Genomic DNA, 13197 nt, shown 5'->3' on the forward strand with positions numbered 1-13197 from the left:
ACAAATTGAGGTCCCCTGTCGGAGACCACATTCCTGGGCAGACCATGTATCCTGAAAACCTGCTGCACACAGTGTTGCCATTTCCTGGGCCGTGGGCAGTGTGGGAAGGGGGACAAAATGGGCTGCTTTGGAAAATTGATCTGAGACCACCATGATTACGGTATGGCCTTGACTGTTAGGAAGATCCATAATGAAATCGACGGCTATATGGGACCAAGGGCGGTTTGGGATCGGAAGGGGGTGAAGAAGGCTGGCTTTCCTAGCCCCTGGAGTCTTAGTCCTGACACAGATGGGGCATGCCCAGACATACTCTGCAACATCGGCTCTCATAGAAGGCCACTAAAAGTCCCTGGTCGGGAGGATCAGAGTGCGTCTGCTACCAGGATGACCCCCAAACCGGGAGTCATGACCCCACTGCAGGACGGCAGAACGCAAGTGATCTGCCACAAAAAGCTTATCTGGGGGACAGGGCAAAGGAACTATAGTTCCGTTGAGGGCACGTCTGACCTGATCCTCAATAGAGCAGTGATTCACCACCACAATTCCGTTGTATGAGATGATTGGTTCAGGCATGTAGTCCAGGTCCGTGGGGTCATGGAGCCGAGAGAGTGCATCAGCCCTCCCAGTCTTGGAGCCAGCCGTATAGGTGACGACAAAATTGAAACGAGAAAAGAAAAGTGACCAACGGGTCTGACACGAGTTGATGGGCTTGGCAGACTGAATATAGGACAGGTTCGTATGGTCCGTGATAATGACAAAGGGGTGGTGAGCCCCCTCCAGCCAGTGTCTCCATTCCTGGAGGGCCAGCTTGATAGCAAGGAGTTCACAATTACCCACATCGTAATTAACCTCAGTGGGAGAGAGCTTCTTAGAAAAGAAGGCAGAGGTATGTGGAATGTGTTCCTCTTTGTGGCGCTGGGAGAGGACTGCACCAATCCCATAGGAAGAGGCATCAACCTCAACAATGAAAGGCCGGGAGGGAGAGAACACATGTTCTCCACATGTGTGGCACTGACCGTAAGGGATAGAGGAATGGTCTGCTAGGTAATCCATCCAGGAGCAATCAGTGATCCATCCAAAGCTTGCATGCAGACAGGGGGCGAGACCGGAGCGAGAGGAATATCCCACTTCTTCACAAAAGTGGCATCTACAAAGTTCCCCACTGCCCCTGAGTCAACCAAAACCGAAAGGGGAAGGTGTGTATCCACCCATGAAATCTCAGCTGGGAATAAAGGCCCAAAAGAGGATTGTGAAAAAACAGCACTACCGACTCTAACAGTAGGCTGTGGGAGGGTTTGATATGAATACGGGGGTCTCGAAGGACAAGCAGAGAGAAGGTGATCTGACGCAGCGCAGTACAGACACAGTCCCTTTCCTTTTCCTCCAAGGACAGGGGTGGATGTGGCAGGGTGGGCACCAAGGGGAGAGGGCCCATGGGATGCATAGGTCCTCTTCATGGGTGTCTCTCTGCTCTCCGAAGCCAAATGCAGATGTCCAATTCAACCACCTGTGCGATCGCCGCCTCTACAGACCAGGTATGTAGTAGCATGAGCACCAGGTGGTCTTTCAGTTCCTCCGAGAGACCCTTAGAGAAGAGACAAACCAAGGCTTCGTGGTTCCAGGCAGACTCTGTGGCGAGCGTTTGGAATTTTGCCACATAATCTTGCAGTGGTCTGTCGCCCTGGTGAAGCAAGGACAGCTGAAGGCGAGTCAAGTCCGGGTTGCTTCGAGAAAAACGCATCTGGAGACAGTCTGCAAAAAACTGAAAGTCAGAGAACTACGGATCTCCCCTAGCAAGCAACACTACTGTCCAATCCAATGCTTTGCCTGTGAGCAAGGAAAGGGTGAGTCTGATCTGCTCCCGAGGAGTAGAAAAACGCTCAGGCTGCAGCTGGAAAGCCAGGGAGCATTGAGCAATAAAGCCCATGCAGCATGCAGGGTTGCCGTCATATTTTTCAGTGAGAACAAATGATAAGGTTGAGGGAGTGGTGGGTGGGGCCGTGAGGGTCGGAGCAGGTGCTTGTGCAAAAGGTGTAGCAGGAATCAGTGCGGGAGCCGGCGAAACGGGGGGAGGCGAAAGCCAGGCGAGTGAAGCTGGGTGAGAGCTTGGGAATGGTGATAGAAAAGAGAACGAAAGGCTTGAGTGTCAGCAGGATCCATCTTGCTGGCTCGGTATTCTGTCAGGAATCATCAATGAAAAGGTATACAGATCCTGTGCAGACGCAGGAGTAGGTAGGTGACGAAGCAGGCGAACAATCCGGTACATAAGGCAAGTCCGTGGTCAAAAGGAGAAAGGTGGTTCGAAATTCAGGAAGTACAAATAGTGGCAAACAATCCAAAACGAGAGGCAAGGTTCGAAGTCGAAAGGCGAAAGGGAAGTCCAGAATTCAGAAGAATGCGAGGTACAGAATAAACGCCAGGTAGAGCTCTCAAGGAGTAGACTCAATACCCAGCAGTGGGAAGTGGGTTAGGATGGTTTAAATAGTGCTGCTTGCCGCATGGTGCTGATTGATTAACACGTGCGTCGGTGCTTGTTATTATTAACCCGCTGCTGATACCGGTTAGTTATTTTGTGAGAATTTTCGCTGGCTGGTAGTTGTGACAAATTACCTCTCCTTTTTTTTCGGTTTTCCAAAATAGAGAACTGTTTCTGTTTCATCTGCAGCAACACCAGTGAAGTCAACAGTCACACACCATCACTTCTCTTATGCATGTGTTATCCTATTGGCAGAGATGATTTAGCAACTGGATGGAATACATTAATGATTTAGAGACATTTTTAATGCTTTGGGTATATTACTAATGAAACAACTTAATGGAATCTTTGGAATTATATTTTCCAGAGTCTGTACCGCCAACTGCTTTCATCCATGTTCAGATAACACTGTTGATGTTGACTCTTTTAATGCTTTTATACTGTATGTACAGTAGGTAGTTTTAGTGAAAATTATTTTTATGGTATTAAAACTATTGTTGATAAAACAGAATGTATAACAGACTTTGCAATGACAAGATCACATGAATGATCCCATCATGGTTGTTTTAATTAATGTGCATGATTGACTTGTTTTCTTAATCTGAAGCAGGTGCAGTTGTTTTTTTTTTCTATGGCAACTAAAAAAAAATCTCATAAACTGATGTAATAGCGGAGATGTAGCTAAAACCCTCAGGGCCCTGTGACTCTCAATGACTGAGGATTGGGTTCCCTGGCATGAAGGCATGTTTTTTGTTTCAAATGATCTATCAATACTATGTGAATCCAACAGACTACGGAACAGCTTCTACCTCCAGGCAATAAGACTGCTAAATAGCCAACCTGCAACTCCTTTAGCAAATCACCTGTAATGGCTACATGGACACACAGTTTTCACTGTATTCAGCATAACCGCACTACTTGTATACAGTATATTGCATACACCATGGACACATAGCAGCTCTACTCATATTGAGTTTTATTCCATTTCTATTACATCTATTATTATGTAACCTTCTTTTCATAACCTCAATTTTGTGATTTTTGGGTTTTTGTGATTCTTGTGATTTTCGTGAGCTCGCAGAAAAGACATTTCATTGCCAGCAACTACTGCTGCACGCTGTATTGTTGTGCATTTGATAAATAAACATTGATTTGATTTTGAATCTGAGCTGTGATTTTACACATGAGCATTCTTACAAGGGCACAAATGACAATGGCATTATTGTAATTACTAATACTCTCCTGACTGAAAAATAATTCAAAGAAATATACAGATAGTGTTTATTTGCAGCATAAAGAATAAAGAATTATTAAACTGGGTCTTTATTCCAACTGAACAAATTTACAACAAATGAATTATCATTATGAAGCAGTCAAATCTATACAGCTGGATGGATTCATTGACTGGTATAATATTGACTTTCTGCTTCACATTTACTAAGCTAGAGAACAAAGATCACATTAAATCAACCAGTGTTTCCAGACATCTTTAGAAATTAGTAATAGGTTTATTCCATGCTGAAAAGAGAAGAAAGAAAACACAAATGTTTCAGCAGTGGAGCCTTCTTCGGGTGTGAGCTCACATCTGAAGAAGGCTCAATAGCCGAAACGTTTGTATTTTCTTTCTTCTGTTTTCAGCATGGAATAAACCTATTACTTGTTCCTTTGCAGCCTACGCATGCTGGTGCAGCAACCCACCTGAACTATCTTTAGAAATTAGCACTCTGGTGCTTTATTAGTTTCTGACACAATTATTTTAAATCTAACATATTTCTTACAACTATTTTTATCACATAGTTTGGGCTCCCCAGGAGTGTCATTTACTGTAGGTCTCGGCTCACACTAAAGATTCCTTACAGGGGAAAGAGGCAGTGCTCTGAAGTCGAACTTTTGATATGCCACAAGGTATGCTTTGATATACAAAATGTTCAGCATCAACTGGAGGAGAAGCATCTACCTCAGCAATGTCATTGTGTGACAGGCTAGCTAACTAATCCCAACCCTATGCCCAGTGGTGCAGTGCCCATTGTGAGCTGCCACTTGTGGAATCAGAGCCAGCAACTGACATGATCCATACTTAAACAGAACCAGTGCAACATAGAACCAAATCTTTATCAGTTGCACTATTCGGGACTGCCACACAGTTCATTTACTTAATTTACATTAATTAAATTACTTAATTACTTCATTTAAATTACCAAAATGAAATCACTGGACATGAAAAGCAGAGAACAGGCACAAATTAGTGAAACTGTCTTAGTGCCTAGCAGGAAACTGTATTTTCTCATTCACTTTTAAAGTTCAAATAAGAAGAATAAGCCAGGTTATAACACTTTATAACTAAAACTAAAAACCAAAGTTTTTTATTAAAAAACGTAATGCTTCAGAGAGAGAGGCTTGCGGCTTGAGGGTTGGCTACATTCTCAATCTTTATTTTTCAGTTCTAAAATTGAACACATGCAACTTTTATACAGTATATACAGTATATTAAAATATCATATCCACCACTGGTTTTGGAATGCTTGCTTTAAATACTAGCTCATAACTCTTTCTGGTTGAAGAATTCTGTGCATCTTTTTGTTATGATGTCTGCAAATTATAAAAGAGTGCACACTATTCTCGTGTAGTAATTTACTTTTTATTTAAAAGTCATGCGAAAGAGGAATGTGAAATGTTGTGTGATACCTTTGGTAACTCAGTAACTGAAAAGTTTACATTATAATGGAAGGGCGAACATAATCATGTCACATCTGTTAAGAACAATAAAATAAACAATATTTATTTTATAATAAAACATTTCCTATGTCACCTACTTACAGTACAATAGCCATTCAAGAGGTTATTGTCAAATTACGTTGTCGAATATTGGCAATTTAATAACAGTCTTTACAGTCCTGACTTGTAAATACAGTACCTGTGAGTTTATCCTCATTGCAGACAACTGCTAAAGTCATAGCACTTCTGCTTGTAAAGCCATATCACCCTGCAACTCACAACTGGCAACCCACTGAAGCTAAGCGGGTGTGAGCCTGGTCAGTACCTGGATGGGAGACCTCCTGGGAAAAACTAAGGTTGATGCTGGAAGAGGTGTTAGTGGGGCCAGCAGGGGGCGCTCACCCTGCGGTTTATGTGGGTCCTCATACCCCAGTATAGTGACGGGGACACTATACTTAAACAAGTGCCGTCCTTCGGATGAGACGTAAAACCAAGGGCCTGACTCTCTGTGGTCATTAAAAATCCCAGGGCGTTTCTCGAAAAGAGTAGGGGTGTAACCCCTATGTCCTGGCCAAATTTCCCATTGGCCCCTACCAATCATGGCCTCCTAATAATCCCCATCTATGAATTGGTTTCATTACTCTGCTCTCTTCCCCACTGATAGCTGATGTGTGGTGAGCGTTCTGGTGCACTATGGCTGCCGTCGCATCATCCAGGTGGATGCTGCACATTGGTGGTGGAGAGGAGTCCCCATTACCTGTAAAGTGCTTTGAGTGGAGTGTCCAGAAAAGTGCTATATAAGTGTAAGCAATTATTATTATTATTATTTTTCATATTCTTCCCCACAATCAGTAAATAATGAAAGAGAACTGTCATATGGTGTTTGGGAATGAGGAAGTAGAAATCAATGGCCATAAAGAATCTACTGAAAGTGGTAAACTTGTTTGAAACTTGCTTAGAAAGCTTTAAAGAACAGCCTTACCAGTATTTTAAATTATAAATATCTTCTGGAAAATAATAAACCATTTTAATATTTTTATATAACATTGCAAATAAAAAAAGGAACAATTCAGCAGTATCCATCGGATCATGTCAGGGCTATTTAAGACGTACTGTAACAGTGGAAACATACAGTAAATAATGTGTTATTTTTTAATAATTGGTTAATTTACAGCAAGGCAAGAGATTAGAGCAGGATCAATCATTTGAGTCTGAAAAGCAAGCTGGGAAATCGAAGTGAATCGACAAGAAATGTTTTAAAGAGGAGCATGTTGCTTGTAACAAAGCCAAAAACGGAACCATCCTGCCTGAAATAAAAAATGTGTTACACCAGAGGGGTAGTTTCCAAAGACCTCAAGCAGATTATGCAACATCAAGGGAAATCTCTTACTACTGTAGTGCTCATTGGAAAATGCAAACCAGGCTGGCACTGTACTATAATTCACCGTTTAAAGCCCCTCTAAAATGTTTGCATGCTCATTTTTGCTGTTGATTACAAGTCATATACTGTCACATATTAAATTGCACAACATGTAATCAAAGATAACATCTATGATCGCTATGCGTATAATGTTGTTGACGTTTCTGACCAAATAAACTGATGAAAATTGACAAATTGTGTTTTAACCACTGTAAACATTAAAACATAAAAAGCACTGTAAACCGATGTTCGCAGGCTTACATACTGTACCGAAGTTCTGTAGGAATGATAAAAAGGTTAAATGCATAATTGTCTACACCATCTGATAAACACAGTGTTACTTTTATTATGTCAAAGGTTGAATTTGTTGCTAAAACCCAGCGCAAGGAATTACTTAAGAAATTACTAAACTCAATTTAAAATGCATTAGATACAGTACGTACTGTAGCAGCATAACGTCTGGTCTCGATGGAGTACACGTTTTAAACCCCAATTGTTCTTTCTCTACAAGAAAATAAGCAATTACTGTATTATGCCTTCCTAGCACATTTACTATAGTTCCCACGGTACTCAGTTCCGCCACCTTCTGTTCTTCGTGGGAATGAGAAATACTATTACAAAAACACTTCTCAAAATATTCTCTGGACTGATGTAATGAGAAAAAAAAGTTAAAGCACTTTCATATAGCAGCATTAGAATTGTTTGCGTTTTTTTAGGAAATGGAAGAAAACATAATTATTGTTTTAAAAACGCGTCGGCAGTTTTTGACTGGAACGAAACCATTATTAAAAACTATTCACGTAACACGGCCACTATATGCGACAGGGTTTGCTTGGTGATCTGTGATGTCTAAGATGTCGTGACAAATCTTTCTGTGGACTTACCTCTAAAATCTGGACGTAACTTGCTGGGAACCATCCTCTCACTCCATCCTTTTCCCCTTCCCACCAGCCGCCGTCCAGAGCTTGTAAAACTTTAATAATCTCCCCTGCCTCGAACCTCAATCCCTGTTGATGTTGATCTCCGGTGAAGGCATATAAACTTTTACACAAAGATCCAGACATTGCAAAGGGAAAACATGCAAATAGACTCTGTACTGTATCTATGCGTATTTAACTCTTTCTTTCCTCCTCTCTTTTATACACGCTCACAGGATTACATTCTTCATTTTCTCAGTTTTGTGTTTAGTGGACACGATTCAGGAATGTGATCGGATTCGCCGGAAAAAGCCGTTTCAAACCAAAGATTGCTGAGCAGATTCCTCCAGTTCCCAGAACCCAATACAGCGGTGCTTCCAGCCACTTCACTCGTCTCTCCAGCGTTTTGCTGCCTGCTGCTGCTGTTGCTACTCTGTTATTACACTTCAGTTTTCACTAAAGGAAGGAAGCGTGATCTCACTCTTCAAGGGCTGTGCAGTTTAACTCAGAGACGTGTTTTTTTAAATACATTCGTACCAGATTAAGACATGTACAGTAAGTTGTTCAATTCGTTTTTAATGTATAACAGGAAACATGTCTAACGTAGTAGTTTCTTTCAACTACAGAATATACTGTAGTATACCTACAGTACATACAAAACTGATGCCACCCACCGTTTCGTACCTTGTCATTAGCCTGTAAAGTACGTGCGCCTATCAGTATGACTGGCTCTTAGTTATAATTGGCGAAGGGCAAACGAAATAAATTCTAAAATGGTTAGATCCTAGTTATCACTGCAATTATTATGGGACAGTTGGTACAATACTTTTAGAGTCAGACAAGAAAAATCAAGATTTGTAGTAACATGACTTTTAATGCCTAAATGCATTTTTTTAAAATTAAAAAATCTAGAGAATGTGAAACGATTCGAACGATGCTAGTCATTCTCAAGTGTTCCAGGTACAACAGTTTTTTTTTCCCAAATAAAAATGTAATGGAACCTACAGTACTGTATGTACAGTCACGTCTGTCACGTCTGTCTGTCCCACAGTGTACGTGTGCTGCGCTCATAGGGGGGGTGGTGAGTGGATCAGTGGGAGGCAAGGAAAACTGTTTTCACAGCAGGAAAATTTCACAGTGCATTTAAAGTACGGTGCACCGATTGTTAACAGCATAGTGGTGAGAAATGTCAATTCCTCTGGTATTCATGGTGTGACAGTCTTCCCCTCGTTTTAATATGTGCTGAGAGTGTGGTGAACAATGCACTATAAAATACAATTTTATCTATACTCTTCCATTAGGAATCCATTATAGCTTTCAAATTGCAGTTGATTATCATTTGCCTACAGATAATTGTTTTTTATTTTGAATTGTGCATATACAGTATACGCATTACCATGAGAACATTCAGACACTTATTTTAAAAAAATATATATATATATAACCAGAACAGTGTTTTTGCAAGGAAACTATGACTACTGTATTCAAAATAATTTTGAAGGAACACAAGAAAGTTGCATTAGTGACAATGTCCGGCCAGTGTTTGGGGCAGGTCACATCTTAAAGATCCAAAAATTTTGTGTGTTTCTTAAATGATACCAAGTAATCAGACTGAGCAAAGTAGGTAGGGACCATATTCTAGACTCCCACAACTCTCTGGGGAGGAAACTTCTCTTGTGTCTATCTTGAAAAGGCAGAACCCTTGTACCACATGAAGATGTCTCCTGGACTGACCAATATCTGGTCAATATCCTCCATTAATTTTAATACCTGAATCATGTTCTGGGGGGTATGGTTATGGCACAGTGGTTAGCATTCTGCTTTAATAAATCAAATCCACCTTAAATGCATTACTGTACATTTATTTTTGTAAATGTCCTTCTAGATCTATACAGATTATTTTATATTGTTTGTGCAACTGAAACAGTATTTACAATTTCATATATTTTTGTATCATCTACAAATTTGACATGCTTCCAGACTGTTGTAGGCCAGAATCTAATGCAGTGGTATAAAACAGGAAGAACAGCACTTTCAGTACTGTTTTGCTGGCCACTACTGGCCTCATTCCAGTTTACAGTAACTCAGCTCATCAGTAACCAACCTGTGAGTTCATTTCTTGTTAATTTAGGGTTCACAAAATTAAACGGGGACAATTTAAGAGGGTTCAAGTTACATGTGATCCAAATGGAGGGTGACAAGTGGACAGTTAGTGCATCACACTGTGACCTCCGAATAGGGAGATGCTCTTTGGTTTGCTACAGCAGATGAAAAAGTGTTCCCCGTATCTCTTGAAAGGCCTAATGACCCATGTTAAAACATCAGAGACATTGTTATATGTTTTACTGAAGTAGGAAAGTCAACATTATTTGATAGAACCAATTAAGACACTGAAATATTCTGCTTTAAGACATTATTCATTTACATTAAAATTTCAAATTTAATGGGCTCCTGCTTTTCCATTGTTTTCGCAAATATTTTTATTTATATTTTTAATGACAGATCCATTCATGTTGCATTTTTGTTGCATTAATTGTTTATTTACAAATATAAAACAACTCCCCAAACCCAGGTCCTCTGAAAAATCTAGTTGAAAATCAAAAGAATACAAGGACATTTTTTAGATGATTCAATAACGTTTAGGTTTATGGCTTTTTATTAATCTAATTTCAGAATTTTCTTTTTAGAGACAAAATTTAAACAAGCCTTCTAGGGGTACTCCACCTTAATTGTAATAAAGAACAGAAGTTGGAGCATTCTTAAAATTAAATAAAACTCTTTCTATTACTGAGCAGGGTCATGATTAATGTGTGATACTTAATGCATGGTTTAAAACTAGGGAATGGAAGGTTTTACTGAATGGATCAAACACTTAACTATTTTCATGTCATATGCACTAGTCATAAATCAGCTGGAGAGTTTGTTAATGTGCTTACCAAAGGGATGTAAGATTTACAGAGCTCATTTTAAATGTTACTGTTAAAATATGCACGTTAGAGGAAGCATGATAGTGATTATTGTAACATTCTAGGGTTTTTGACCATGTTAAGAATTAATTGTGTTAATGAATCTGATTTTTAAGAATTTTATTAGATATGACTATTTAAGAAGTACACTAGTGTATTTAAAATACAGTTCCTGCTGCTTAAAGTTTCAGTGTGTTATGTAAGATATTTTATGTATTTTGGAGGAAAAAATAACTTCAGAATTTAAATGAGAAAAAAATATTGTACAAACTGAACACTTTAAATTTAGAGTCAACAGTAAAAGCTGGTGTTCTGTAACACAGTTGCCACCTAGTGGTGTATATAGAAAATGCCAGATTTTTTTTTAATGCTGTACATCTGTGAAACCACATTCATGAAAAACAGGATTTATACTTCTTCACAAAAGTAATTTGAAGAAACATTAATGGAAGTTTAATGTCTCAAAATCCAGGTTTCATTTTTGTTTTGTTTTTAAATAAGGTAAAACATGTCTGAGACTGCACTGGCAAGTCTAATAAATATATGACATGCCAGCTTATTTTCCAGCTGTGTTGAAACATCCCTTCATTAAAGATTTCCTGTATCCTGTAGGAAAAACTGATGTTTTGCACAAAGAAAAAAACAAAGATAAAACATTTCCTTTGACACTAGTGCCATCCTACAGTATATGTTACAGGAAATCTACAGCAAGAATTCCCATTAACCCTTTCAAAATGTATGTAAATATTGCAGAACTCATGTATATTGAAAACATACCGTATATATAAATTTATGCAAAGTTTGCAAAAGCAAAGGAAACTGGAACCAGCAGCTGTATGCTTCTCAACGTACTAGCTTAGATGAATCCATCCTGTATAAGAAAGCTGTTCAATCCTGTTGAGGATCATGGCAACACAAAGCTTAGGTAGAAAGACTGGACTACACAGACAATACATGGACAGTACAGTAGTCGCTGGCTACACACACGACTCATGCAGGATAATATAGAAACACCACTTAAAGCCAGTATGTCTTTAGAAGGTGAGAGGAAACCAGAGCCCATGCAAACACAGAGGGAGCTCCACCCCATTCTGCAATCAAACCCAGGACTGAGAGATGAGAGGCAGCAGGACGTTCTGGAGTTGATCTCACCTTCTTTAGAAACTATCATGGTTTTACACTCTAGATTAAATACTATGTCCCTGGCAGCCAATGTAATATTTTCCCTTTGGGACTTCCTCCAGCCGCCAGATAAACAGTAATATAACTCCTTTTTCTGGCTCCCCTCCTTGTTTTCTCTCACTGAGATCCTCCTCTCCAGCCACCACCATACAGCAGTGCTTGTCTCTAATGAAGAATCTCTAGTCTGTACTTACTCTCTCACTCTCGTTAATTTCTTTTGCCAATTTAAGTGTTGGCACAGTGAACATCAGTAAAAAGGCCTCAAGATGAAGTCTTCTTTCATCTCCAATGGAATACAATGTTGTGCTTTTATTGTTTTTATATTTCTTTCCTGCCTTCACAGCACTGTACTAACAAGAACTGCAACAAAATAATGCAACAAACCTGAGTGCATAACACAGTATTCAAGGCTAACTGAGCTGAAATAAAATCATATGAAATAAAAAAAAAAAACAGAAGAGAGTTTGGCCAATAAATTACTAATACCTAAATAACAATATTTTAAGACCTTCAGGAAAAAGAGATATACTGTCTATTGAATCTATTGCACTATTGCGTTTATTACTTCAAAGATATAAATGGCTCCACTTAAGTTGATAAACAAAATATTGCTTTAATTACAGGGCCTATAAAGTATATTTAGTACTATGATGACTTGAGGTCCCATCTTTCCTGTAGAGAGTATTTTCCTCAATCCTCATTCTTCAGACCACCCATTAGTGTATTTATTTCCTTGATTATTTCAGTTTCATGTAGTAAATGAATACAAACTTTACTCTGCTTGATTCATATTTTCAGCAGCCATTTAACTATACAAAAGTATTTATTTTTATTGACAGAGCAGTTCTTCTTCACTAACTTTTTGTCCTGAATTTAGAAAACTCATTTATAGTGCATAAAATGCCAAGGAACAGAAGGTCACTGACCTTTGAAAGGGTCTGCCCTGAAAATCTGAAGGTCCACCTGTTAACTAATTATAGTCTTCATACTGATTTAGGGCACGCCTTACACTTTTCCAAGCACAAGTAATCTCCTAGAGCGAGAAAAAAAAACATTGCCAGTGACATCTGTGAGTGTAAATCTATTTCTGATAACTACTTAAAGTCTACAGATCATATTAAATGCCATTACACAATATGAAAATCATGAAATTGATTTACATTATCTTCTTTGCAAAAAATACTTAGGTTAACATATTGTACATGTAAAGTCTAATATGACTGATTTATATCAGAATTAAATTAATGCTATTCTCTAGGGGTTGTTTTTAATTGCTTATGTTACAGTTTGAAAGCATTTCCTCTCTTTCCAGTTTTTAATCTTGTATGATATACTGTACTCAGTGAGTTTAACTTTTTTCTTATTTTATCACACAATTAAAATATACATATTCTACCAAATAAATACTAGTGAAGCTTTGTCCCGGTGTTTTTGTAGTGCTCAGTCTAATCTGCCGAAGAACATTATAAATAGAATAAGAAAGGGCCAAGTGCTTTTCGGATCACTAAATTCCACCACCAC

General features: G+C 39.0%; 1 protein-coding gene across 2 annotated transcripts in view; it reads right to left on the bottom strand.

Annotated features, from left to right (window-relative positions):
• The window catches only part of gas7b (growth arrest-specific 7b), a 127933-nt gene extending 119821 nt beyond the window's left edge, over window positions 1-8112 (bottom strand). Inside the window, exon 1 of one of the 2 annotated variants that reach the window (XM_006635109.3) lies at window positions 7496-8112. In XM_006635109.3, coding sequence (XP_006635172.1) covers window positions 7496-7675 — 180 coding nt within the window. In that variant the 5' untranslated portion in view covers window positions 7676-8112. Of the gene's footprint in view, window positions 1-7054; window positions 7128-7495 lie in introns of those variants that run through there. The other variant, XM_015356698.2, reaches the window with a different exon arrangement.
• Window positions 8113-13197: the final 5085 nt, after the last annotated feature.

This window comes from Lepisosteus oculatus, chromosome 9 (assembly GCF_040954835.1).
Source record: "Lepisosteus oculatus isolate fLepOcu1 chromosome 9, fLepOcu1.hap2, whole genome shotgun sequence".
Lineage (NCBI taxonomy): Eukaryota > Metazoa > Chordata > Actinopteri > Semionotiformes > Lepisosteidae > Lepisosteus > Lepisosteus oculatus.